The 27,156-nt window shown below is 35.1% G+C and overlaps 1 protein-coding gene across 3 annotated transcripts in view; it reads left to right on the top strand.

Moving 5' to 3' along the window:
- The window catches only part of GRAMD1C (GRAM domain containing 1C), an 87,716-nt gene that overhangs the window by 36,573 nt on the left and 23,987 nt on the right, over window positions 1-27,156 (top strand). For 2 of the 3 annotated variants that reach the window (XM_045540246.1, XM_045540247.1), the window contains 6 exons: window positions 524-627; window positions 1,224-1,319; window positions 6,441-6,521; window positions 19,482-19,600; window positions 22,297-22,429; window positions 26,434-26,596. In XM_045540246.1, coding sequence (XP_045396202.1) covers window positions 524-627; window positions 1,224-1,319; window positions 6,441-6,521; window positions 19,482-19,600; window positions 22,297-22,429; window positions 26,434-26,596 — 696 coding nt within the window. Of the gene's footprint in view, window positions 1-523; window positions 628-1,223; window positions 1,320-6,440; window positions 6,522-16,915; window positions 16,977-19,481; window positions 19,601-22,296; window positions 22,430-26,433; window positions 26,597-27,156 lie in introns of those variants that run through there. The other variant, XM_045540248.1, reaches the window with a different exon arrangement.

Here is a 27,156-nt window from a genome sequence, read left to right as displayed (position 1 = left end):
TACCATGGCCTGTGAGACCATGTGAACCAGCTTCTCCAGCTTCTGCAGCCCAGAGATCTATCTTCTTATAGTTCCTCCAGTGTGCTCTGTTTTTTCTACCAAAGGGCCTTTGCATATGCCCTGATGAGCCTGCTGACCCTTTATTGATCTTTAGGTCTTAAAGACCACTTTTTCAGTGGAATCCTTCCTAGTGTACTCTCTTTCTGCCCTGCCCCCTGTACCTGCAGAGCCCTTGTTATAGATTCTTACAGTTTTCTACACACTTTGGTTATTATCATACTTATTTTTGTATTTATTTATTTTTTTCTTTCCCACTATGCTGGGTCCATGAGGGCAAGAGCCATTTCTGCTAACCCTAGTGTACTACAAAACATCTGGTGCATGGTGTCCAGAGTATATGAATGAATGAATGAACAAACTAGTCAGCAAAAAGTGATGACTTTCCATGTGTTGAAATAGCATAATGTTTATTAAGTTGCCAGATATTTGTGAATAAGCTGTTTCTCATTTTTTGTGTATATAGATTATGCTTGTGCTCTTCAGAGGGACATTTTGCTTCAGGGGCGACTATACCTTTCGGAAAACTGGCTATGTTTCTATAGCAACATCTTCAGATGGGAAACGACAGTAAGACATATTTTGCATTTGATTTGTTGATGCAAATAGATAGAAATATATACAGTTCTTCTAAAAACAATGTATTTTAGAAAATTCCAATGTAAATTTAGATGTTATATTTATATCTGTGCATCTATACTTATATATACATAAATACATTTACGTGTTGTATGTATAAGTTTATAATATATTTTCTAACTGAATACATTGAGCTCCATTTGTACTTATTTAATGTAGTTAGAGAAAGAGATTTCAGGTTGAAAAAAGCTTGAACATATATCTGTTGGCTGCCAAAAACCATGTCTTATGTGACAGACTGTCTGAATTTTGTTTGTGTGTTTGTGTGTTAATGTGGAACATGAACACCCACGTGTCTTTTCATGCTTTGTTCTAATGTTAAATGTACGAGTTAATGGGGGAGAACACTGAAAAAGAGAATGTCTGACTGCTTACCCTGTTTTTCTCAGAGTTCAAGCATGTGCTTATTAACTCCTTCAGGTTTTTCAGTGGAATATTCTGGATTAGATTGATGTAATACTTGGCATTTTGTGTTATAAATGTGTCTGAAAAATACATTTTCTTTTTTTATTCTTTTATGTATTTAGATTTCTATTGCTTTAAAGAATATAACCTTCATGACCAAGGAGAAAACTGCTCGACTCATTCCAAATGCTATCCAGATCGTTACAGAGGGTGAAAAGGTGAAAAACTTTTCTACCTTTGTCATATTTCTTACTGTGAAGAAAATCTACCTCATACCAAACATCAATGTTGGGAATATAGGCAGTTCTTGGAGTTAGGAATATCTGATAGAGATATAATGTATTTCATACTAGATTTCTGTATGCATAAATGGTTATTAGTGATAAAATTTCAATGACTTCTGACTTTTTTGTGCTTTATAGTTTACAAAGAACTTTCACTCACATTTTTCATTTCTTCATTGTAAGAGGTAGGTAGGGTAAACATTAGCAAAATGTCCCTATTATTTCTAAATACTCTAATAATTCTATTATTATTTACTACTAATAGAATTTGCACAATAGCAAGTAATAACAACAAATGGTTCTGGTGAACAGAGATTTGGGTAGCATACCAATAAACACATAAATCATTATAATTTTTTTTTAGAGTGGCAGTTATCTTTAATTGCCATCATTTTTGTTATTTACCTATAATATCTGCCATTTCTTAGTGGAGATATATGAAGAATATTTCTATACCCACCTGAGAAATTGGTTAGGGCTCTGTGTGTAACATTAGAAGCATAGTGCTGAGAAAGAAAAAGAAAGAAGGAAGGAAATTAAGGAAATAAAAAAGGAAAGAGAAAAAAACAGCAGGAGAAAGGGAGAGAAACAGTACCATGACATTAAATTTTTATAATTATACTTTTTAATCTTATAAAGTTTCTTTTGAATGCACTTTAATTTTTATTTAATTTTATTTTTTCTAGAGACAGGTCTTGTTATGTTGGCAAGGCTGGCCTTGAACTCTTGTGCTCAAGCAGTCCTCTTGAGTAGCTAGGACCACAGGCATGTTGCACATGGCTGGCTATTTTTATTTTTAAACAATCTCATCCCTATAGAACACTTCCAAGTGTCATACAAAGACCTTCTCTCTCTGAACTATTGAGAGTAAATTCTCACCCTCATCCCTCATCACCCTAGATATTCTAGCATTTATTTCCATCCAGCAAAGACATTCTCCTATAAAACTACAATATAATCTTCAAGATCAAGAAATTAACACTAATCTGTTACCATTGTTCAATCCTCAGACCCTTCCAATTTCCACAGTTATTTCAATATTATTATTTATAGCAAATAGACTCAATTCAGAATTACACATTACATTTAGTTATCATGCTCTTTACTTTCCTGGAAGAATTCCTTAGACCTTTCTTGACTTTATGTCCTTGATACTTTTAAAGATTGTGGGTCAGTTATTTTGTAGGATATCCCTCAATTTATATTAATGTGATGTTTCCTTGTGATTAAATTTAGGTGTTATAATTTTGGAAGAAATATATGGAAGTGATGTTCTGTTCTTTCCATTGCATCCTATCAGATGGCACATGATTTCAATTTCCATTACTGATGATATTTACTTTGATCATTTTATTAAGGTGGTGCCTGAAGGCTTTACTATAAAGTTAGTCTATTTTCCTTTGTAATAATAAGTATTTTGTGGCAAGGTATTTTGACACTGTATAAATACAACATTCTGGCCAAACTTTAAATTTATTCATTCATTCACTTATATTAGTATGAACTCATGGTTTCTTATTTTAGTCATTGATTTTTAATCCATTACTATCATTATTTATTTCGTTGCTCAAATTGTTCCAAATTTGTCCTTCAAGCTGGCTGCAGTGTCCTTTTGACTGTTCTCAGTGTGTGCTTTTTGGCATAAGATGTTTCAGGCTTTCCCTGCCCCAGCTCTGGAATACGCCACTTATCCGAGGAGTCTTGGTTTCTTTTAGGGGAAATTGATATTTAGAAGACAATATGTTCATGGCTTTTGGGGTGTCACTATTTCCAAACCCTCTAAGTGAGCAGAACAAGAGTATATATTATATGTGATCACACACCCATATTCGTAATGCACACTCACATATATACCCACTTATATATCTGTTTATCTATCAAACCATCGTCCATCCAACCATCCCAAACCATTAATTCATACCAATACTTTCAATTCCAATCCAACACTACAGAATTCATTTTTATTTTCTCCCTTTCTATATTTATAGTTCCTTTCCCTGGCAGTGAGAAGCCAGGTTCCTGTTATTCTCAACCTAGTTATTTATTTGACCAATTGGCCTGTATGACCGATATTCATCTCCGCTGCCACCCCTCCCTGACATGGATACCCTTTTATCCAACTTTGTTTGGCTGCCCATCCCACTACGACCTAGATGCTTTCTTTCACCACATGAAAACTCTCTTCACCTTGCTTGGGCCAACACCCCACTCCAAGCCCCTTCCATGTTCATTTTACCCTGCACCGGGTAGCCGTCTACAGAGACATCATCCATTCCCTGCTTGTGTTCTAACATTCTGTGCCCTTCTGTCACTAGGTGTGGTCACTGCCCCAACCCTGTTCAGACTCTGATACCCCAACACAAGACCACCCTCACGGACTCTGTCACACCATGCTGCCCTCACCTGGTCTGGCTCTGACATGCCTTTGTAGGCTGCCCTCATTCATGGCCACACTCTGCACATGTTTGAGCTCTGACGCCCAATGCCGAGCCACCTCTTTACGTGGTCACCCTCATTGGGCTTTGACTCATGTCTCTCCCACATAATTTTTTCACCCCATTCTTGTTCTAATACTGCGCTTCATGTCACACCTGTATGTGGCAGCCCTTCTTACTCACTTGGGTTCTGACACTGCATGCGCGGCAATATTTCTCTTCATTCTTTTCTGGTTCTGACACCCTGCTTTGGGCTACTGCAGCTTCTCTGCCCCCACCTGTACCCCTAATACGGAAGCCTACTTTTCTCTGTTCCAATAACAGATTTAGGGCTGAACTGATCAGGAAGGGAAGGAGAAGAACTAAAATATACTTATTCTTAATTTTACAATTCATACATTTCATTGTTTACCAAAATCATCAAATGATTCTAAAACTAACATCTTCATTCCATGCCCATAATCCTCAACTTGTTTTTCTTTCTAAAGGCAAATGCTGTTATCAGTTTGGTGTGTATCTTTTCAGACCTTCTTCCTTTGTGTTTACATCCATGTATGCGTATACATAAACATATAGTTTTAATCTTTTTTTACAAAAGTAAATGCACTTTTATATGTGTTGTTCATCAGCTCTCCTTTTTGAAAAATAACATTATGTCTTGGAGTTTCAGGTCAGCACATATAGATAGGCCTACCTCTGTTCTTTAAAGTATGTATAGTATTTCATAGAATGGATGTACCATGGTTTCGTTGACCATTAGGTTATTTCTAATGTTTTATTATTATAGACAATGCTGCAATGAACAGCCTGACCTTGCCTTCTTAAGCTCATATGTAACTGTTTCTCACATATATAATGGAATTTCAGGGTCAAGAATTTTGATTTTAATAATGATAATAACAACTAGCATTTACTGAACACTTACTGCGTTCTAGATGCTATTTTAAACTCTTTATATAAATTTTCTCATTTAATTCTTACAAAAATCTGCTACTGTAATTATTCCCATTCTGAAGGTAATGAAATTAAAGAAAAGAGAAATGACCCAAAGTCACATAACTAATAAGTGATAAAGCCAGAACATGAACCCTCACAGTTTAATTGCAGAGACCCTGGTCTTAACTTCCTCACTACGTTAGCTCCATGATTTCTTTCTTCATAATCATGGGGAAAAACTTTGTACTACTAAATATTTATCCCTTTTATGTATTCTATGACTAAAGGGAGGTTAATCATGGTGCTCATAGTTGTTTCAGATTCTAGAATATGTTCTATCCTAGCTGCTTAGAGATACCATTATACAGAACTCTTTCCCAAATTAAGAAGGCTATTGTTGGATCAAGATTTATTAATACATTTTTGAAGATGGTTATCTAGGAAAGAGTAAGGGAAGGTAGTAATTTACGTAGATTATCCAAAAAGTTTGGAGTATTAGGGAGTTGGGAATGTGGTGGTTGTGTAGAAGAGTGGATGAAGTTAATAACAAGGTATTTAGTTTAAGAAGTGGGAATTAGCAAGCATAACACGGTGGTAAAAATGAGGTAGATGAAGAGATTTTTTAAATCTACATATCTAAACACAGGTTGTAAGATTATTACAATTAGGCAAAACAATTTGGCCTAAGAAAAGGGAATAGGTATAAGTAGTGATCGTTAGGTCACATATTATGTATAGAATTCTGTTTGGAAGAACTCCTGGATATACCTTCTTTGTAAAAAGTTTGCTTATGAAGAATATATAGCAAGGTTTTTAATTTAATGAATTGGAAAATAGCACTTTAAAGTCTTTCTATGGAAAGCATTAACACCAAAATTATTAATTTTTTTGACATCTTAATACATTTAGCATAGAACTGAACTTCCTCCTTTGTAAAGGAAACCACTCAGTCATGAAAGGTCACTAACTAGGGGGTGGAAGAAATGAAACACTGAAAGACTGTATTTAGGGCTGCCTCTTGTTACATTTTTTCATAAAAGCCTATTTTAAAATATGACTTGGCAAAAATCAATTAAATGCAAACATAGAATTATAGATTGAAACATGCTACTTTTCTTCTGTAACATTCAAAGAAAAGTTCAGTGTTAATATGGGTGATTTATATCTAAAATTAGCAAAGATTATGTATTACTAGAGTTTTTAGAAGACTGTGAAAGCTAATATAAAATTAAGATTCTTAAAATAAATCTATCTCTGAAATCCACATTTTTTTTTATTCTTTGTGTATACTTGGCTCAAATAGTAACCAATTCATATCTCTTTGCAAAGTTCAGAATAAAATAAAGTTTTCTTTTTTTTATAGTTTTATTTAGATTGATTTTAATAGTTAAACAATGAACATAAATAGCTACCTATTTCAAGACCCTTTTCTTAGTTTATAATGACAAAACTGTATTTGTTGTAAGATACTATTTGTTGTAAGATATGATTTGTAAAGACACCTTATTCACACAATTATCTGTTTTTCTTCTACTGTAGCAAAAAGTTAAGTAAAAATAGTATATAAGTAGGCAGTGGTGACCTAGTTTGCTTTGACCATAATAAGTCCCTGAAGACCTTCATGACAGCTACTCTCCCCTTATTTTCCATGACACTAAAATTGTCCTATTATTTTTCTTTGCAGTTTTTCTTTACATCTTTTGGTGCCAGGGATAGAAGTTACCTCAGTATCTTTAGGTTGTGGCAGAATGTATTATTAGATAAGGTAAGTATTCATAGAGGCAGTTACTTATTATAATAAGAACTTCCTACTATGTACCTAAATAATATTTGTGAATTGAAGAGCTCCTTTTTATTTTTCTGAACTTATTTTTTACTACATTATTCAAATTCCAAGTAAAAACTTCAAGCAAAATAATACCCATAGTTACAAGTTAAGATGTTAATTGTAATGTCTGGGGTAACCACCAAGAAAATAACTAAAAAAATATAAAGTTAAAAAAAAAAAGGAATTAAAATGCTACATTAGAAAATATCTTTTTAACATGTAAGAAGGCAGTAATGAAGGAATAAGGACAAAAAAGACACAGAAAACAAATAGCAAAATGGTCATTAAACATAAGTAGGTTAAGCACTTCAACCAAGTAGCAAAGATAGGCAGAATGAACAAATACATGATCCAACCATATGCACATTAGATTCAAAAGCACAAATAGCCAGCCTGAGCAAGAGCGAGACCCCGTCTCTACTAAAAATAGAAAGAAATTATCTGGCCAACTAAAAATATATATACAAAAAAAAAAAAATTAGCCGGGCATGGTGGCTCATGCCTGTAGTCCCAGCTACTCGGGAGGCTGAGGCAGTAGGATCGCTTAAGCCCAGGAGTCTGAGGTTGCTGTGAGCTAGGCTGATGCCACGGCACTCACTCTAGCCCGGGCAACAAAGTGAGACTCTGTCTCAAAAAAAAAAAAAAAAACAAAAGCACAAATAGGTTGAAAGTAAAAGGAAGAAAAATTATATACCATACAAACAGTAGTCAAAAGAGAATAGAAATGAATATAGTAATATCAGACAAAATAGACTTTAAGACAAAAATTAATAGACACAGGGAAGAATATTTTACAATGATAAAAGGGTCCATTCTTCTGGAATTCATAACAATCATAAATATATATGCACCTAGTAACAGAACCCTAAAATATATGAAGCAAAAACTGGCAGAATTGAAGGGAAAAATAGACAGTTCAACAATAATAGTTGGAGATTTCAATACTCCACTTCAGTGATGGGCATAATGACTAGACAGAAGATGAACAGGAAATAGAAGACTTTATCAACACTGTAAACTAACTAGAACTGAAAGATGTCTATGAGACACTCCATCCAAAAATAGCAGAATGTACATCCTTCTCAAATGCACATGGAACATTTTGCAGAAGAGACCATATGTTAGGTCATAAAACAAGGCTCAATACATTTAAAAGGTTTGAAATAGTACAAAATATATTCTCTGACCACAGTGGAATGAAATTCGAAAGCAAGAACATAAGGAAATATGGAAAATTTATAAAAAGGTAGAAATTAAATAGAACAGTTCTAAATAACCAAGGGTGAAGGAAGAAATCAAAGGGAAATTAGCAAATACTTTGAGTTAAATGAAAACAAAAGCACAGTGTACCAAAACCTATGAGATATAGCTTAAGCAGTGTTTAGAGGAAAATTTATAACTATAAACACCTATGTTAAAAAGAAGAATTATCTTGAATTAATAACCTAACTTTTTGCCTTAAGAAATTAGAACAAGAAGAGCAAACTAAACTCAAAGCAAACAGAAGCAAGGATATAATAAAGATTAGAGCAGAGATAAATGAATTAGAGAATAGAAAAATAGAAAGACAATCAACAGAATCAAAAGTTGTTTCTTTAAAAAAATCAATAAAATTAACAAATCTTTAGCTAGATTGACCAATAAAAAAAGAGAAGACTAAAATTATAAAATTCAGGCATGAAAGTAACATTACTACTGACCTTATAAAAATAAAAAGGTTATAAAGGGAATATTATGAACAATTGCATGCCAACAAATTAGTTACCCTAAATGAAATGGACAAATACGTAGACAGTCACATACTACCAAAACTGAAGTAGAAATGGAAAATCTGAATAGACCCATAACAAGGAAAGAGATTGAATTAGTAATAAAAAAACCTCCCCACAAAGAAAAGCCCAGGCCCAGGTGGCTTCATTAGTGAATTCTACCAAATGTTTACAGTAGAATTAACACCAATCCTTCACATAGTATTCCAAAAAATAGAGAAGGGAACACTTCACAGCTTATTCTATGAGTCCAGTATTATCTTGATACCAAAACCAAATAAAGAACACCACAAGAAAACTACAGACCCTGATGAACATAGACACAAAAGTCCTCAACAAAAATGTTAGCAAATGAAATTTAGCAGCATATACAAAAGGTTAGATGCCAATATCAAGTGGGAGTTATACGAGTTGAACTCAAAGAAGCAGAGAGTAGAACGGTGATTGTCAGGGGCAGAGGTAGGTGGTAGGAGGAAATTGGAAGATGTTAGTTAAAGGGTATAAAGTTCCAGTTATGCTAAATGAATGAGTTCTGGAGATTTAATGTACAGCATGTACAGTTAACAATGCTGTATTGTATACTTGAAATTTGCTAAGAGCATAGCTCTTAAGTGTTCTCACCATGAAAAAAAATGAAAGAAATAAAATGAGAACTATGTGAGGGGATGGTTATGTTAATCATAGCTTAATTGTGGTGATCATTTCATAGTGTATACATAAATCAAAACATCAAGTTGCATGCCTTAAATATATACTATTCCTATTTGTTAATGATGCCTCAGTAAAGCTGAAAAAAATTTAAAAACAAACAGAAATGCTTTTGAGGATGCGGAGAAACTAAGGATGTGGAACCCTCAAATATATTGCTGGTGGGATTGTAAAATGGTGCAGCCACTTTGAAAAAGAGTTTGGCAGTTCCTCAAAATGTTTAACAGAGTTACTACATGACCCAGCAATTCCACTCCTAGGTATATATGTGCAAGAGAATTGAAAGCATATGTTCATATAAAAACTTGTACCCAAATGTTTATAGCAGCATTTTCATAATAGCTGGAGACAACTCAAGTGTCCATGAACTGATGAATGGGTAAATAAAATGCATATCCATACTATGGTATATTATTCAGCAATAACAAGCAGTGAAGTACTGATATGCACTACAACATGCATGATCCTTGAAAACATGCAATGCAAAAGAAGTCCATCACAAAAGAACACATACTGTATGATTCTATTTTTATGAAATGTCCAGAATAGGGAAATTCATAGAAAGTACAGTTATTGCTGGGGGAGGGAGTAATAAGGAGTGACTTCCAACGCATTGAGGTGCCCTTCTGGGTTGATGAACATGTCCTAAAATTAGTGTTGATGGTTGTACAACTGTGGATATGCTAAAAACCACTCAACTGTACCCTTTAGAGGGGGTGAATTTTATAGTATGTTAATTATAGCTCAATGAAGCTGTTATTAAAAAAATGGTTTAGGGGGAAGAGTAGAGTTTTCCCTCGGATAAGAAAAGGCTCCTTGTTTTGCGGAGGATATGCACTGCAGGAGGGAACTTGACCTCCTCTCCTCCCCACTCCCCAGCTAAGTCCCTCACTGAAGTGGACAAATTTTGGCCTCCAGGGCTTTTTGGGTTGAATGGCCTTTTGAACTCAACCGCTAAGGACAGGTTCTCTCAACCAGTGCTCTACTGGGGTCCTTTCACTTTGCCAGAGTGAGGGGGATGCCTGGAGAAGTGGCCTATTAGTTGGGAGATGGAGAGGGGAGAGGAGAGAGGGGAGAAGGAAGAGGGGAGAGAAGGGGGTGGGGGTCGGGGAGATTGCCAAGCCAAGCCCGCCAAGCCCCTCCAACCCTCGGGGAGGGAATAGACACGTGGGAAGGGAATAGACACGCGACTAGCTGGGAAGGCCCAAGTCCAAGCGTTTGGGCGCCCTGACTACCCGGAGCCCCGTGTCCATGAACCTGGCCTGGGCCATGCTCGGGGTGGCGGGAAGGCGGACGGCAGGTCCTTCCGCAGCTCATGGCATCCACCTACGAGGGCATGGAGAGGGTGCCCGAGGCGCGCCGCCCCCCTGACTCCGTGCCGCCTTTCCGGGTCGTGCTTCGGGAAGGAAGCCTCCTTCACCCACGGCCTGTCACGTTCAGAGCCATTTCATAATTACCGTGGGCTGCTCTTACTAGCACCTCCTGAAAAACTCCAGTGTTGCCATAGGGACCTGGCTAAGCCCGCCCAAATACCAAGTTGGGTGCTCAGGGAATCCCCATTCTAACAAGACAGAAAGCCTGCGCTCGGTCATACACTGGATACGAGTGTCCCCCCAAACTTGTATTTGCAGTGATCACACACGAGTGAGCTGGGACACGTACTTATAAAAACAAATACCTTCAGGGAAGTGATAAAGCTCAGGTTTACAGAAGAGCGGAGGGAGAAACTGAGTGGTGCACTTTAATGGAAAAGAAAAGAGCTCTCTGAAGTGGGAGGAAGAAAGGGAATTCCAGGATACTTTGGAAGCCACCACACTGAGAAACCATGCACCTACCGGCTGGGAGTAAAATTTAGCCCTCTTTGAAAAGATCTTGATATCTATGTTTTTGATGAATGCATGTAGAGTCTGACCATCTTCCCGGTAGTGTTATCGTTTAAATCTTTGTATCATTTGGTTATCTTTAACATTGAACGTGCAACTCAATTTCAAGTAGACACTATACTCTCATTTTAATTAACAGTTAATGTCTGTTTCTGCCCTATAAGACAAAAATAAATGTTTGAGCGTGTATTATGTGTTAAGTACTATACAGAACTTGTAGTGAGATCTGAGTTTTAAAATTGTCCTAACTTGCTGACACCACAGCACTCTAGGCTGGGTGACAGAGTGAAAACTCTGTCTCAAAACAACAACAATAACAGCAAAACTGTCCTAACTAGAATTTTAAGCACTGTAGAATTCACTCATAAAAGGAACTAGAAAAAACAACCAAAACCCATGTCTCCTGTATTTTCCTAGTGATCTTTAAAGAATAATGTTTTTCTTTTTTAAACATATTTCTGTCTATGACAACAATAATAGCAACTCCCATTTATAAAGTATTAAGTGCCAGGCACAATGCTAGGTGCTTGGTATAGTCTTGGTATTGTCTATAATTTTGTGAGCCTTATTTTCCTTCTAGTTTTTTAAAGTAATAATGCCATATTGGTTAGATTTCTTGATCTTGTATAATATTGTATAAAAAAATCCATAAAATACACAGCGTAACTATAAAATTCTATTAAAACCTTATAAATAATTGAATAATGCATTTAATATATATTCAAAATATTTTTAGACAATTTAAGAATATTCACATTTATGTGTAATTAGGGAATCCGACAGTAAAAGTACATGTGTGTTACTTCTCACATTTTGCATGAGAAGGCCTTAAAAACAAAGCAAATTAATCTAGAAAAAAGATTATTTGATTAAATACTATAAAATGGTAGTAAAATCATGTTTGTGTGCATTGTTTTATTTATTTGTCCAGTAAAATAAATCCACAAAAGAGGGAAAGAACTGCAGCCAAATCTGTTGCCTTTGAAAAAGAATGTTTTTAAATGAACCATTTTTTTTTATTATTCATAAGACTCCTTTGATGCATTGCTTCAGAAAAGACAGTTTATTTCCAATATTTGACTTAGTGAAATATAAGTCTTCAATGTTTAGACATGTGTTTAAACTGTCATTGTGATCATTCATGAAGTAATTTATAGCACTTCTGCTGAGTTCACCACCTTTGAGTTTAGCGCTCTTTTATAGACAGCGCATTGAATATCTGGGATCTGTGAGGCCAGGGGACAGTGGCAGCACCATTCTTTAATACAAACAATTGATGTTTTCTCAGTCTTTTGTAAAGAACTGTGCAGCCATGATTCATGATAAGTTTTAGGCCCTTCCCCACCCCACCCCTTAGCTCTTTTGCTTGGTTTAAGCTAGCTATATCCCCTTCCATGTTCTATACCAGAGCCAAACACAGTCCTGCCTTGTTTTTGTATGGTCTGCATACAAGGAATAGTTTTACATTTTTAAATGGCTAAAAAAAAAAATCGAAAGAATAATATTTCATGACACGTGGCAATTATATGAAATTCAAATTTCAGTGTCCATAAATAAAGTTTTATTGGAACACAGCCATGCTCATTTGTTTATGTATTTCTATGGCTGCCTTTCACACTACAACAGCAGAGTTGAGTACTGTGACAGGGACCATATGGCCCACAAAGCCTAAAATATTTACTATGTGGCCCTTTACAGAAATAGTTTGTTGAACCTTGAACAATACTACAGCCAAAGTTATCTTTTAAAAAAAAAAATGCCTGCTTATTTTAGCTTCCTGCTTAATACTCATTGCCCTTGGAACAAAAATCTAAAATTTTATATAGTGACTGTATAATCTAGCCCACCACTCCAGCCATATCTCAATATACCCTCCCAATTCTTGTCATCTGAAATGTTCTACATTTATTTTCTGTGCTAGGTCTTCAAACATATTCTTTCTGCCTGGAAACTGTGACAATCTTATTCCTACTCTATTTCTAACTGAAACTCTTAGTAAACCTGAAGTCAGGTCCGTTCTTTCACCTTTCTACAGCATCTTGCACTTCTCTTTTATAATATTCATTATAATTTCAATTCTTTATTATATTTCTGTTCTCCTTGCTTGACTAATAAACACTTTGAGGACAAGGACCATGTCTGTCTTGTTCATGTTGTTGTCCATTGACAAGCTCAGTGTTTACCACACAGCTGGTTTGGCAGACATCTTGGTTTACCCAGTAGTTTGGAACTGTCTGGGTTTAAGCCTTTGTCAGAGTTAATGTTAATTGTGCCCCTTTACTCTCAAAAGTGTGCCAGTTTGGACAATAAATTATATATTATATGTAGCAGATGCTCAATAAATGCTTTTTGATTGACTCAATTTATTAGAAGTTCAAAGATTTAGAGTCCACTACTTTTAATTTAAAAGACATTTTAAATTCTTTTACCTCAGGGAAAAGGCAAAAGATAGGGAGAAAACAGAAATTTAGTTTCAGAAACAGCATTCAGAGCATACCCTAAGTTCCACGTATATTTAACTCAATTTCTTTAATCTTCAGTACGTACAGCGAGAACTAATGATTATCTTGAAGCACTAAAGTATCCTCAGTTGCCAAAAGAAAAGTTATTTTCTATATACTTGAATTATAAAGAAAATAGGATTTATAAGGTTATCAATAGTAACAAGGGTTAAAATTTAAAAGATTTTTTTTTTTTTGGTTAAAGCTCAATTAATTCTTTCATATCCCTATTGATATTATTATATTTAGAATTACTGATAATAATATAGGCAGGATGTATATAGAATCATAATTTACTACTTGTTCTGTTTTTGTATCAGAGAGATAATAGTGGTCTCTCTTGCCAGTCAGTGGGGGCTCTGGAGAAGCTAGCTCTCCTCAGAAACTTAAAAGTAGTTCTGAAAATGAATATTTATATCCAGGGCCTAATAGAGCAGAAATCTGCATGCATTTAAAATTTTAAGGTTTAAAGAGACACAATGGCTTTCAGACTTATTCTCAAATGGCAGAAGCAGGTAGCCTGTGTTAGGGTCAGGGGTGAGGCGATGAGGGGAGCTTTTGTAATGTATGCAGACCTCCCTTTCCAAATTCTGATGCATGTCACTATAGCTTCTCGTTGGGGAATCACTGAATAAAAGAGCGATGGAAGGGTGTCCTGTTCCTCAAGTGTGTTGAGAAAAAAAGGGTTTAAAACATTTGATTGAGTATGTAATATATATAAAGAAAGAATATGTTAGTCTGAAGAGGGCTTGGTCAGACTTAGGCCAAGAACTTAACTCTTAGGACAGTAAAGTAGAATCACAGAGGCAGACTTTAATCAGTAGAGAAGTATATGGAGATGAAATCATGCCCCACCAGTCTCCCTTTGCTCTGATTTTATGTTTATCATGCAATTTTCTGATTACTAATCTGACTTCCAAGGTATTCAGGTATTGTGGGTAGTAGAATAAAAGATTACTCATCACTAGAAAGGGATACTCCCCACTATGCATTGGTGTATTTCCATCTGAGTGAGTATATGCAGTTTAAGAGTATGGCTTTTTTAAGTCAATCTCTCTGAGCCCAGCTGTAGGACAGTGACAGCGCTGAGACCAAACTGACCATTTGGAAATAGTGGTCAGTTTACAAAGCTGATGTCACCCTCTGAGACCTTTTAAAAGAGTGTCATCCAGCCTTCTCCTGTAGACTGTTCAACCTTGTGAAATCCCCTTTTTCTTCCTCATGCCACTCTCCAAAGATCATTCCTTTTGGAGTTATTTGGAATTCTAGAAGTTTCCTAGTAGTGCTATAAATCTAATAAATGCAACCTTCAAACCTACTTGGAAGAAATAAATGTAAAATTGCTAACTATTTTAGTCACATGTGCTATAGAATAGCTTGGCAGTGTAGAAAGAAGTGTTTGCATTCTTATATTGTTCCCTCTTTTTTACCTTTCTGATTAGCAGAACTCCTCCACCTATTTTCCTTTGGTCAGTGGACCACACCACCTCCTACCCAGTCACCTAAGCTAGACATTTGGACCTTTCCTGTTTCTTACCTCTTTGCCAACCATGTCTACTTGGTCATCAAGACCCTCATCATGTCTAGCTTGAACTATTATAGTCTCCTAAGTATCTCTTTTAAACACCCTAATCTGTTCTTGAGGTTGTTACCAAGTATTAGTAATAGTTTTAAAATCATTGCTTTTAAAATCACAATTCTGAACTTGTTATTTTCTATGTGAAACCACTAGGTGGCTTTTTGTATTTTGATAATTCTTTAGCGTGGCATGCAAGGCTCTTCAGGACCGGGCAGCTTCCTCCTTCCCCACTGACTGCCTCCCGCCTGCAACATATACACACACACACTCAAGTCATGCTGAACTGGCTTGCCAGGTTGCTTCACCACTCTGGATGCTTGCATTTGCCATGCGTGTGTTCATCTTGTGCTCCTCTTACCTGACCTTTCAGCAGCATTTGACACCATTGTACACTTTCTGCATTTTGAAACAATGTCTTCCCTTGACTTCAGTGACATCCTTCTTTTCCCCTTACTTCTCTGGTATTTCCCTTAATATTTTTTTGCTGGCCACTGCTCTACTTACCCTTTGCATGTCAGACTTTCTTGGGGCCTCAGTTCTAGGTTCTGTTTTCCCTTTAGCCTACTCAATTGACCTCTGCTCTATGTAGCAGTGATTTAGTAGAAGGATTTTTATATTTAGGAAAAAAGCATATAAATGTCAATTATAATACAGTTAATGCATATTTTTCTTATAGCTATTTGTTCACCATTGTGTAGAGTAGGTTATGTATCTACAGTTTCAATGAAAACTACCATAATATGCTAAAAGCCCTGGTTTTTAGCCAGTGGAAGCTGGTCCCCATAGTGTGTTTTCTTCATTTGAGTGAGTGGTATTCCCTAGTGTTACTCTGCTTTCTCATTCTGCCATTGTATAAAATGATTAGATTTTAGCAACCTCAAAAAGGTTGATTCTTATAGTTCATCAAGTAGCATTTAACCTGTCTACATGCTTTACTAAAGTAAATGGAACAACTAGGTAGAAATTAGGGCAAGTTCTGATTCTTTATTTGGAAGAAAACTTTTTTTCTGAGACATAAATTGGAATTGGTAGATGAGACTCTCTGTAGTGTTTATTATAGTCCAGGTGCCTGCCGGGAAATTATTCTGATCAAACTACAGTCAGAAATATTTTCAAAGGAAAGAATTATTGGGTAATCATGAGGTTACCTTAAACTTTTCAATGATGAAAGATTTGCCAAGTGCTTATAGGAATTGCTCCACCCGAACCTCTGGCTCTTCCTGCTATTTCCTGATGTTCCACTTACAATACTCAAAGAGAATCCTTCGTAGTTACAAAGGGTTAATGCAGGAGTCTGAGGGGAATGCTGCATCAGTACTAGAGCAGTGGCATGTGAAAAAATAAAAATGACATTGCCAGATTCAATAGAAGGTACTGGCATGGAGAAGAAAATTTAACCCTTAATACAGTTCATTTTAAAAAGGAGATTAAAATAATATTGCAATAGGTGTTTTAAATTAATTGAGCATAAGCAAAATATTTTCATTTGCATTTTGTTATTTCTATTCTCTGGTGAAACAGAAAAAAATGGGAACTGTCCCTTTAATAAAACCCTGTTTACCTATCTTCTTCTTGTAGGAGTGGCTTAGGAACCTGTAGAGTGAGGTATAACTTCCAATTCTGCATTCTGATCTGAACCTTGGGGAGAGTGCTGATACTAAAAACCAGGAAGTGACAAATAATGTGCTTTAAACTACATTAGAGCATGTCTTTTATAAGGAAAAGTTTCTCATAACAAAATTAGAGATTGAAGCAGTGATTTTACATAGCTGTCATTAAATGTTTGGAGCTCTGTTTCAAGTAAAGACTTTGCAGCATACTTAGAATACAACGCTTTCTGGGCCAGAAATTGATCTTCTGACTTTTTAGCCTTATCTGATCACTGCTTGGTTCATCTTTATTTTGTTAAACTACTCTGTAGGCTGAAACGGAGAGACTTCTTTTGTTCTCAGGTAGGTGGTCAGTTTTTGTTTAAAAAATAAGTTGTTTTTTAAGGTTACTCAGATTGGTTCAGCTGCTGATTATTAAAAGAATTATGAATATCAGGCTGAGCATATGTTTTAATGCTTGAATGTTCAGCATGTCTGTAATTTTTATAGTGACTGAACAACTTTGTAGAAAAATTCATTTTTAACAAATTAGTAAATCTACAAGATGGGGAATTAAATGAGTTCACTTTGTTTTCCATTAACCTGTTGTATATATATTTAATTAATAGATATAAAAGGTATATTGAAATTGCCCTGCTATTAACTTCCTAATAGTATTTGATAAAATATTTAAAACATTTATGTAGTTAAATAGAATTGCATTTTTGTTAGATTTTTCTTTTAGTATAAGTTTCATTTCTTTCACTGTTAGGAAGCTGTTTGAATATTTATTATTGGTTTATCTATTTGCTTTAGTCTGTCTTTGGAATAGTTTGATACCTATTTTTCTGAAATGTTTTTATAAAAGATTAATCTTACACAATTGAAATATCGCTTGTTTCTCTTCATAAAACTAACCATCCTTTTATGATACTAAAAATATTTTAAAGATAATGTTTTTGGAAGATTGAGTTTATTAGCAGTATGTGCTGTTATAAAAAACGGTTTACAGGTGACTCTTCTGGAGTGGAAGTCAGAAAAGAAATGTGTGCATGTCCCTTTAGGGTCAAGGACAGTTCCTTTAGGGTTTCTACCAGTAATGGTCCTTTTTATTTTTCTTCTATGAACACTATGCTTCAAAAGACTTTGTCTACCAATTAAGTGGTATGTATGAAATAATAAATATTAGAACATCACTATTTGTTAGACATACATTATTTCCAATGAGAGTTCTTATCAGCCTGAGATATCCGCTCTAGGTTAGTATAATTCAGCTCAAAACAAAGAAGGTTGCCATTTTACTTAGCTTGAATAGCTTTATTTTAAGTAACTGTTTGGATATTTTTGACTTTTTGAAATATTAATAATAATATCTGGACTTTCATTACCTGCTCTTGTGGAATCCGAATCTGAGCACGGTAGATTAGGAAGTAGCAGTCTGAAGTGCAGCTATTTTGTTCTTAATCTCTTTAAGGTCCCATGAAATGTAATGACGGTCATCTAGTATGACATAACAAACAAAAATACCATAGCTACTAGACAGAGAGACGAAAGAAAGAAAAAGGAAAAAGGAAGTTGTATTTGTTGTAGGGAATATTGGGAGGGAATTCAAGGCATCTATCTGTATGTTTTGGCCCCATCAAATCTATGTTTATCTGTACTATTTCCCAACTTAAAATTTTTACTCCAGTTAAGCTGATAAAATGTTAACTGACTTCAAAACAAGTATTACTTATGTAATATTGTATTTATTTTGTATTTTCAGTTGGTTTCCCTCTCCCCAACTTTTTTCATTTCTCCATTCCCTCATTCATGTCCTTCTTTCAGCTCAGTTGAAAACCCTTCTCCAATGTAAAGCCTTCTCTGGTTACCTTTAATCCACGGTAGTATTTCCTTCCTTTAGACTTTCCTTTTTCGTTCTACCACTACTTTAGTGCATAATCATATTATATCTTGTCATATAACTTAAGAGCATCCCCTATCTCTTTAACTATAAGTTGTCTGAGGGTCAGGAGTTTAACTTCTACATCATTTTTATCCCCCTTAGCATCCAGTGCAGTAATACACATTTGTTAGGTACTAAATAAATATCTGTTGAATGAATGGGAGAGATAAAGAATCTTGCCAACAGTTGCTTCAAGTGTTATGCTGCCTCCTTCTATCTTGCTTTAATTATGTAATTAGCTATCTATAATATTATTAGAACTCGGACCATTGGTTATCATAATATTGTTTTTGTTTTGCTATGTAATGCATGAGTTTGTTGTACTTGATGATTTTAATACTGATATGCTACCTACAAAGAAAGAACAAGCTGGACTTTATTAAAAATAAATCAAAGGAAATATTCTGAAGTCTAGCCTCTTGCATTTTATATTTTAGGAAAACATAATTTAAAGTTTATTGACATATGAGGTTTTAAAAAGAGTTAAAGTATTCAGATATATTATGGATCGAGAGGATGGGTTCTGAGCTGACATTTAGGACTGAACAGTGATGCAGTGGTCATGAGAGACTGGTTGTGTTGCAGAATTTAAACTGCAGATCAGTAATTGCCAGAAACTAGGAACAAATTATTTTATACAAAGAAAATTTTAAACTTTTTTACCTCCCATTTACAATAGTTATTATAATACGCATTTTAAAACTATCTATTCCTTGTGTGTCAACTCTGGAAGATAGGCTTTATTAGCCCATTTTTATAGATACATAAATCAGAGGGTATGAATTAGTCAAATGACTACTGAAGCCACACATCTAGTAGCTGTACAACAGGTCATTTTGACTTCAAAATTCATACTTTGAATCACTATGCTGTATTATTTTTTATATTTTCCAATACTCAGTGTAATTTTTCTGTCATTTTAGAGCCTGACTAGGCAGGAATTCTGGCAGCTGCTCCAGCAGAACTATGGCTCTGAGCTAGGCTTAAATGCCGAAGAGATGGAAAATTTGTCACTGTCGATTGAGGATAATGTGCAGCCAAGGTACAACAAAATGTTTTGAAATGTAAAGATTTATTAATCATTAATCAAAACAGAATTATTTTAGATCCTACTAATTCTGAATTTTTATTAATTCATCCTTGCGTACAATTTGCCTCTTTGTTCACTGTGGTTGAATGGGGTAAAAAAAATGTGGACAGAAAGTTTGCTAAATAGGTGAGCAAATACTGGATATACAAGGAAATGTTAACTGTGGAACTATTTCACTAAGGATTTGCTTAAAGCCTAGTTTTAGTAAGCCTTTTTATTAAGGATCTGGAGAGATACCTAGTGAAATCTCTGAGTTTATAGGTAACAGTAAAGTAAATTAGATGGTAGGTGTTTTGAAGGATACAGCGATAACATGACTTTTCCTCAAGGATCCCCTAGCATAGTGCTTGGCATGTAGTTGGGACTCAGTAAATATTGAATACATTAATGAAAGGAGTGTGTAGTACTGTAGGAATACAAATAATTATTATACAAGGTAGAAAATGACAAGAGTCATAAGGAGTAATAGATAATGTGATAAACAAAGTAAGAATAGGGAGAGATTATTTTTGACTGATGAGGATTCATTTAGAAGAGTAGACATTTTTATTAACCTGTACAAGTAAAAGTACATTTTGTTCATTGAAAATTGAGGCCATAACATTAAAAGCAATTAAGGATAATACATTAAAATTCTACAGTGAACATTATGTTAAGTGAAAGAAGCCAGTCACAAAGACCACATATTGTATAATTCCACATAATGTGAAATGGAGTCTAGAATCGGTAAATTCAGAGAAAGTAGATTAGTAGTTGCCAAGAGCTGAGAAGAAGGGGGAATGGGGAATGACTGCTAATGGGTGCAGGGTTTCTTTTTGGGGTGCTGAAAATGTTCTAAAATTAGACAGTGGTGATAGTTGTACAACTCTGGAAACCACCGAATTATACACTTTAAATGAGGTGAATTTTATGGTATGTGGATTATATCTTAAACCTGTTATTAAAAAATTCTTTAGCAAATAAGTCTTAAAATGGAAATATTTTGAAAGTCTTAATATGTGTACAGACATTTTACTCATCTAGATAGTCTTCTAGTTATTCTGATCCTATGCATACTGTTTCAGTTTAGCATCAATATTTTATAGTCTTTTAAATATGGTTGCACATGTATATTTTATTAGTTTTCTGGAAAATTTAAAAATTTCCATTGTATTGCTCCCCTTGTAAAGTTTAGTAGACTCTCTTAGGTACTGGCATTGGATAGAAAAGTGATTAATGCAAAGAGCCTTGGATTGTGGTAAACAAGATCTAGATTCTAGTCTGGGCCACCAAGTACCTAAGCCACCTCAGGCGCATCTTTTAACCTTCTTGATCCTTAGTTTATTCATCTGTGAAATGAAGTAGTTGGATTAGATGATCTTTAAGGTCCCTGCCAACTTGAAAAGTTTCTAGTCTTCAAAGAAGGAAAGAATAAATATTTTTGATTGCTTCATACACTCTTGGGACAAGCTTTTTGAAGTCACCAGCAAAGCTGCTGTTTTTTTCTTCTGGTGATTAAATGTTTTCTAAGAAAATACGTGGCAGGATCCTCATTCTCTCTTCTACTTCTGTTCTTATTTTTCCAATCTCTGAAAGAAGCATGTCTATCTCAAACCTTTATTTCCTTAGCTCTTCCATCTTCTTTTTCTTCATTTTTAATCTCTCTTTCCCTCTTCCTACTACTTTCCTCGCTATTTCTCCACACCTCACCTCTATCCTTAAGGTCCTAAAGTACAGACACTCAGCTAGTGGGCTAATCCCAAGGAGCCATTTTTTTAAATTTGGTTCCCTCAGAGCCCTGTCATTCTGCCTGGCCAGGAGTGACTTGGTCGCAGACCTTCCTGTTACTGGGGCAGAGTTAAATAGGGTTGAAATACCGTTTAGCTTTTTAAATTCCTTCCTCAGGATAACATAACTTAAGACATCAGGCTGCTACTTTATTTTAGGAGAAGAGTTTTAAGTCTGTACATAGCAATGATTATGTGGGAATAATAGTTGTTCCATAAGGTTGAGCAGTGAAAATTAGGTCAGTTGTGCTCCTTTTGTATTTTATGCGTGTTTCTTTCTTTTTACTCCCTGAGAAAGGGAAAGCAGATCCCAAGACATTTATTGTAGTTTTGGCCCTATGATCATTTGAGCTGTTTCTTAAACCTTGTTCTTAGGGCTGAGAAGAATGAGAAGGGGGCAGGACTAGTTAATGCACTCTGTGTGCAGACATGAGTTTCCACTTCTGGGAGGGATTTGCCATCTCAGCTGGGACTGGGTCAGAAGGAAGATCTAAAACTGCCTTTTGGTGCAGACTGGTATCCAACTTACACATCTGGTCTATTCCTTTTGAAGCTTTGTGGTTGTCCACAAATGAAATTTAAACAAGCAGTATTCATTTGATTAGTTGCTGTTGTGGCCACATGTACTTTGTTAATTTTTTAATGGTTTCTGAAATTTATAGAGTCTCATGTGAGGATATCTTAATTATTTTCAAAAATGAAGTCAATTTACATGTGATTTAAGAAGATGGCCTAATTATAAGTAGAGGCTTATTTGTTACGTTATAATAATCCATTTGTTGTCAGAATGCTTTATAATAGAAAAGGACCTCAATGAGGAAACCAAATCACTTATTTGTGTGGAGGTGACCTTATTTTCCTATACTGATGTGTTTCTTGCAGAAGTCCAGGACGAAGCAGCTTGGATAACTCTGGGGAGAGAGATGAAAAATTATCCAAGTCAATCAGTTTTTCCCGTGAATCAATTAGTCGGGTTTCAGAGACAGAGTCACTTGATGGGAATTCAGCAAAAGGAGTTAGTATATAATATTTCTTTTAAAATATATCTTATACTGCCGTGTGTTAATCATAATATAAGATCAAATAAAAATAGAATATATAAAATGTTTAAAAACTTGAGATGTCAGGCTGCTACTTTATTTTAGGAGAAGAATTTTAAGTCTATAGGTAGCAGAGGTACTGTTGGAAAAATGTGTGATTTTGTTCAGTGGATCAAGTGCAGCAGAGCTACCAGGCAGTCTATAGGAGAGATAAATATAATTAAAAAAATTAGCAAAATGGAGAAATTTGTAGTTAGCAGAGCTTTTCCCAGGGTGAGTAGTGTGTGTGGTGGAAAGAGTCTATTTTGAAAGGAGAGATGAGCCCCTGAGCTTGAGTAACAATAGACGCTGCTTAAGCTGCCTAATAGAGCAGGCAGGTCCATTTAAATACTGAGCTTTAGAGTCAGTTTCTTTCTTTCTTTAATCTTTCAAGTATCATTGTAAGTGTATTAATTTTTTATTTCAATAAGTTTTGATCACTTGGAGTCATATTATTTTTTTTGGTACTCAATTTGTCCCCTCTGCCACTGGGAGCCCCTTGAGGTTGGCTCCCTTGTCTTTTTGAAATGACCAATACCTTTGATGAGCTCCTTTCTTTCAGGCACATTTTCTGCCCCAGATGTAGCATCAGCCATTTTCCGTAGATTTTTCTTAGTGAAGAATGGTATTAGAGACCACATTCTGAATGCTCAGAGTGCTCCTACTGCACAGCTTTTGTTCTGCTGATTGGGGATGCAAGTCTGGGGCCAAAGCTGAAATTCTTGGTTTAGAGCAGGGCTTTGGCTTCGAATTCTACCTCTGCCACTTGCTAACTATTTAATTTAATTTAATTACTTAAACCTTTGTCTTTGTTTTCTCAACTATAAAATGAGGTAATACCTCATAGAGTTTTTAATAAAAATTAAAAGAATTAATATATATGAAAGCACCATATAATGATGTTTCAGTTGGGGGGGCTGCCTATACAACAGTGGTCCCATAAGATTATAATGGAGCTAAAAAATTCCTATTGCCTAATGACACCATAGCTATCGTAACATGGCAGCACAATGTGTTACTTAAATGTTTGTGGTAATGCTGGTGTAACAACCTACTACACTGCCCATCATATAAAAATGTAGTACATACAATTAGGTACAGTATGTAATACTTGATAATAAATGACTATGTTACCGGTTTATGTATTTATTATGTTATACTTTTTATTGTTATTTTAGAGTGTACTCATTCTACTTATTTAAAAAAGTTAACTGTAAAACAGCCTCAGGCAGGTCCTTTAGGAGGTATTCCAGAAGATGGCATTGCTAAGAAATGACAGCACCATGCATGTTATTGCCCCTAAAGACCTTCTAGTGGGACAAAATGTGGAGGTGGAAGACAATTATATATTGATGATCTTGACTGTGTAGGCCTAGACTAATGTATGTGTTTGTGTGTTAGTTTTTAACAAAAAAGTCTAAAAAGTAAAAAAGAAAATTAAAATGTTTTAAAGTAGAAAATAGCTTGTAGAATAAGGATATAAAGAAAGAAAATATTTTAATATTTTTGTACAGTTTTATAGTGTATGTTTTAAGCTAAGTGTTATAAGAGTCAAAAATTTAAAGAAAAGTTAAAAAGTTTATAAATTAAAAAAGTTACAGTAAGCTAAGTTCAACTTATTGATGAAAGAAAAATTTTTTATAAGTTAAGTGTATCTGAAGTGTACGGTGTTTATAAAGTTTATGGTAGTGTACAGTAATGTCCTAGGCCTTCACATTCTCTCACTGACTCACCCAGAGCAACTTCCATTCCTGCAGACTCCATGCATGGTAAGTGCCCTATGCTGGTGTACCATTTTTTATCTTTTATACTACATTTTTACTATACCTTTTCAATGTTCAGGTATGTTTAGATACACAGATACTTACCATTGTGTTACAGTTGCCTACAGTATTCAGTACAGTGACATGCTGTCCAGGTTTGTAGCCTAGGAGCAATAGGCTATATCATATAGCCTAGGTGTGTAATAGGCTATACTACCTGGGTTTGTGTAAGTACACTCTGTGATGTTGGCACAATGACCAAATTGCCTCATGACACATTTCTTAGAATGTATCCCTATTGTTAAACAATGCATGACTCTACTTAGAATAGTCCCTAACACACACTAAATATCTAATAACCATAAACTGTTATAATTTGTGGCCACCAATGGTCCTTTTCCACCCTCCCCAGGGAACTCCCAGCATCTCTTCTGTGTAAATGTTGGGAAAACCCTGAAAGAGAATATATTTATGTGAAAGGCCGCCAGGTTATCAACTTGTTTCAGGCAATAGTTATGCAACTACCTCAGCCTGCCTTTATGTTGTGGATTTCTTACAAAATGTATTCATCTAGAGACCTTAGTGACTTTCTACTGGTACAAAGGAGGTGAATTAGTTAAAGTTTTAAGATAGATCATACATTTTTCAGTGTTTAGATTGGTGTTATAGATGTTTTCAGGTTATGAAATACAGATAATATAGACATTTTGGTCCTTTTTTCCCCTGTTGCATTCAGGTGTAGTATGGTGAGATTCACAGATGTCAGCAGATATCAAGTATGTCTTACTTCGCTTCATTTTCACTTCCAGCAAAGTTGGAAATAAGAAAAAGTCAGAAATAACTTTTTTCCAAGACGAAAATGTTTGTTGTACTATTTGGAAAAATTCAGATAGAGATATAGAAGAGTATGTGAGAAAATAAAAATCATCTAGATGCCAACCACTAAAATATAGTGACTACTATTTTTCTTATAAGTCTCTATCTATGTTTTTTATAATAGGAAATATAACTTAGTTTGCAATAAGAGGAGAAACATTGTGGAGCTACAGAGAAACGTGCTCTACTTAGTACCTGTTAAAGAGGCCCTGGGTCAACTAAATAAGCATGTTGCTTTATATAATAGTTGGAACTCCCAAATAAATCATCTTGATTTTAGCAATGATCTCTGCTTGAAGAATCAGTCTTCTGACTAGGTTAATATAATCCTCTAATAAATTGTCCTGGGTCCCAGTTGTTTTTCTGCTTTCTGAGTGGCTAGTGGAAACTGGTATCCTCCCTGGAGCTGCTTCTGCTGTTCAGTGCTGCTCAAGGATCTCGTGGGACAGGAAGTATAAGGATTGTCTCTATGCTTTTTGCTCTTTTTCATCTGTGCACACATAGACCATGCAAGAAAATATTTTGTTGTATAGTTTATGTAGACTTTTATACTGTTCTACTAAGCCTGATAATTACATCTTACTTGACTACTAACATTAACAGTAGCATTTGTACCTAATTCCTACCGTTAAATTTATTGTAGAAATGACATATCTTTAACAAACCATCCCAGAAAGTATAGACAGCATATGTTGAATATATTTTAATGCCTAATGCTTTAGTCCCTTTACAGCAAAGCCAATTGTGTTCTTGTGAATTTGCTGTGAAATTTAATTTCCCTTTTAATCTTCTCTCCCTCACTGTGCTCTTATGTGACTTTTATCTCTCCATTTTCTTTCCCTTTTCCCTTCAGGTCTTGAGATATGGGTGAGTTCTCTTCCTTGAGGTGATGGGGCAGACACTGGCTGGGGAAACTAACTGGGTTTGGCTCCTCTCTCTTGCCCATCCCAGAAAACTGACCGTTCCATTATTTTTGTCCACTGTCACTTTTCCCTTCTGCTTAAGTGATTCACATGATGTTAACTATCTGTGAGTTCTTTTTATATGATTCGTAAAATAAATTTTTTGTTCATTACTGTGTAAGAAAAGGACTTTAGAATGATATATATTATTTACTAATATTTTATGGGTTGACATTTAGTGGCATTGGAAATGTGATGTAAGTATAACAAAAAAATGTTGTGAATATTTTTCAAAGAGCTGTATTTAAAGCATCTTTAATATCAAAGTTCTCACTGTAAAATCTAAGCTTAAAGATTGTGTTTTTTTTTAATTTTTAAACTGGGTTGTTTGCCTTTTAGGGGTTAGGGAAAGAGGAGCCCCAAAGTGAGAAACAGATCAAAAAGAGTCCTTTACTAACTTCAGAAAAGAGGTTAAGTAGAGTGCCATCAAAATCACTGGACTTGAATAAAAACGAATATCTTTCTCTGGACAAAAGCAGCACTTCAGATTCTTTTGATGAAGGTAAAGTATTTCTTATAAATTTTAATAAAATTTCAGTTATATCTTTAAATGCTTATCTTTGCATTTGGTATATGCAGATTGAGAATATAGTTGCATTAGATACAGTCTCACACTATGAAGAACCAAAAAAGGATTGGAAGTTTATAGGAAATAGGAGAAAGAGACTACTGAGTCTAACCTATCTCCACTTCCTTCTGAAGCCTGGAATTTAAAAATCTTCATCACATTTAGCTTTTAAAATTCCAAGCCTTAAGGCAACGGAGGTGGAACAGTGCCAATGGAAAAACCAACCTGTTAATAAAAATCTGCACGCCCACTCCTATATACCAGGCAGTGTAGGGTGCTCACATTTTATAGATAGGGTTACCTGTTACTCATTTAGGCCACCCCTCATTTTACTGGTAGGGAAAATGAGACCTGGAGGGGCTAAACCTGAAATCATGTAGCTTAACTCTGCAGAGCTAGGATTAGTTACCAGGTCTCTCAGTCCAGTCTTCTTACTTCACCCCAATACTTCCCAAATTCTTTTTTCTTTTCCTCCTTTTTTAAAAAGACACCTT

Source organism: Lemur catta, chromosome 1 (assembly GCF_020740605.2).
Source record: "Lemur catta isolate mLemCat1 chromosome 1, mLemCat1.pri, whole genome shotgun sequence".
Classification (NCBI taxonomy): Eukaryota; Metazoa; Chordata; class Mammalia; order Primates; family Lemuridae; genus Lemur; species Lemur catta.
The sequence above is the reverse complement of the archived record's forward strand: the minus strand, read 5'-3'. Positions and strand labels throughout refer to the sequence as shown.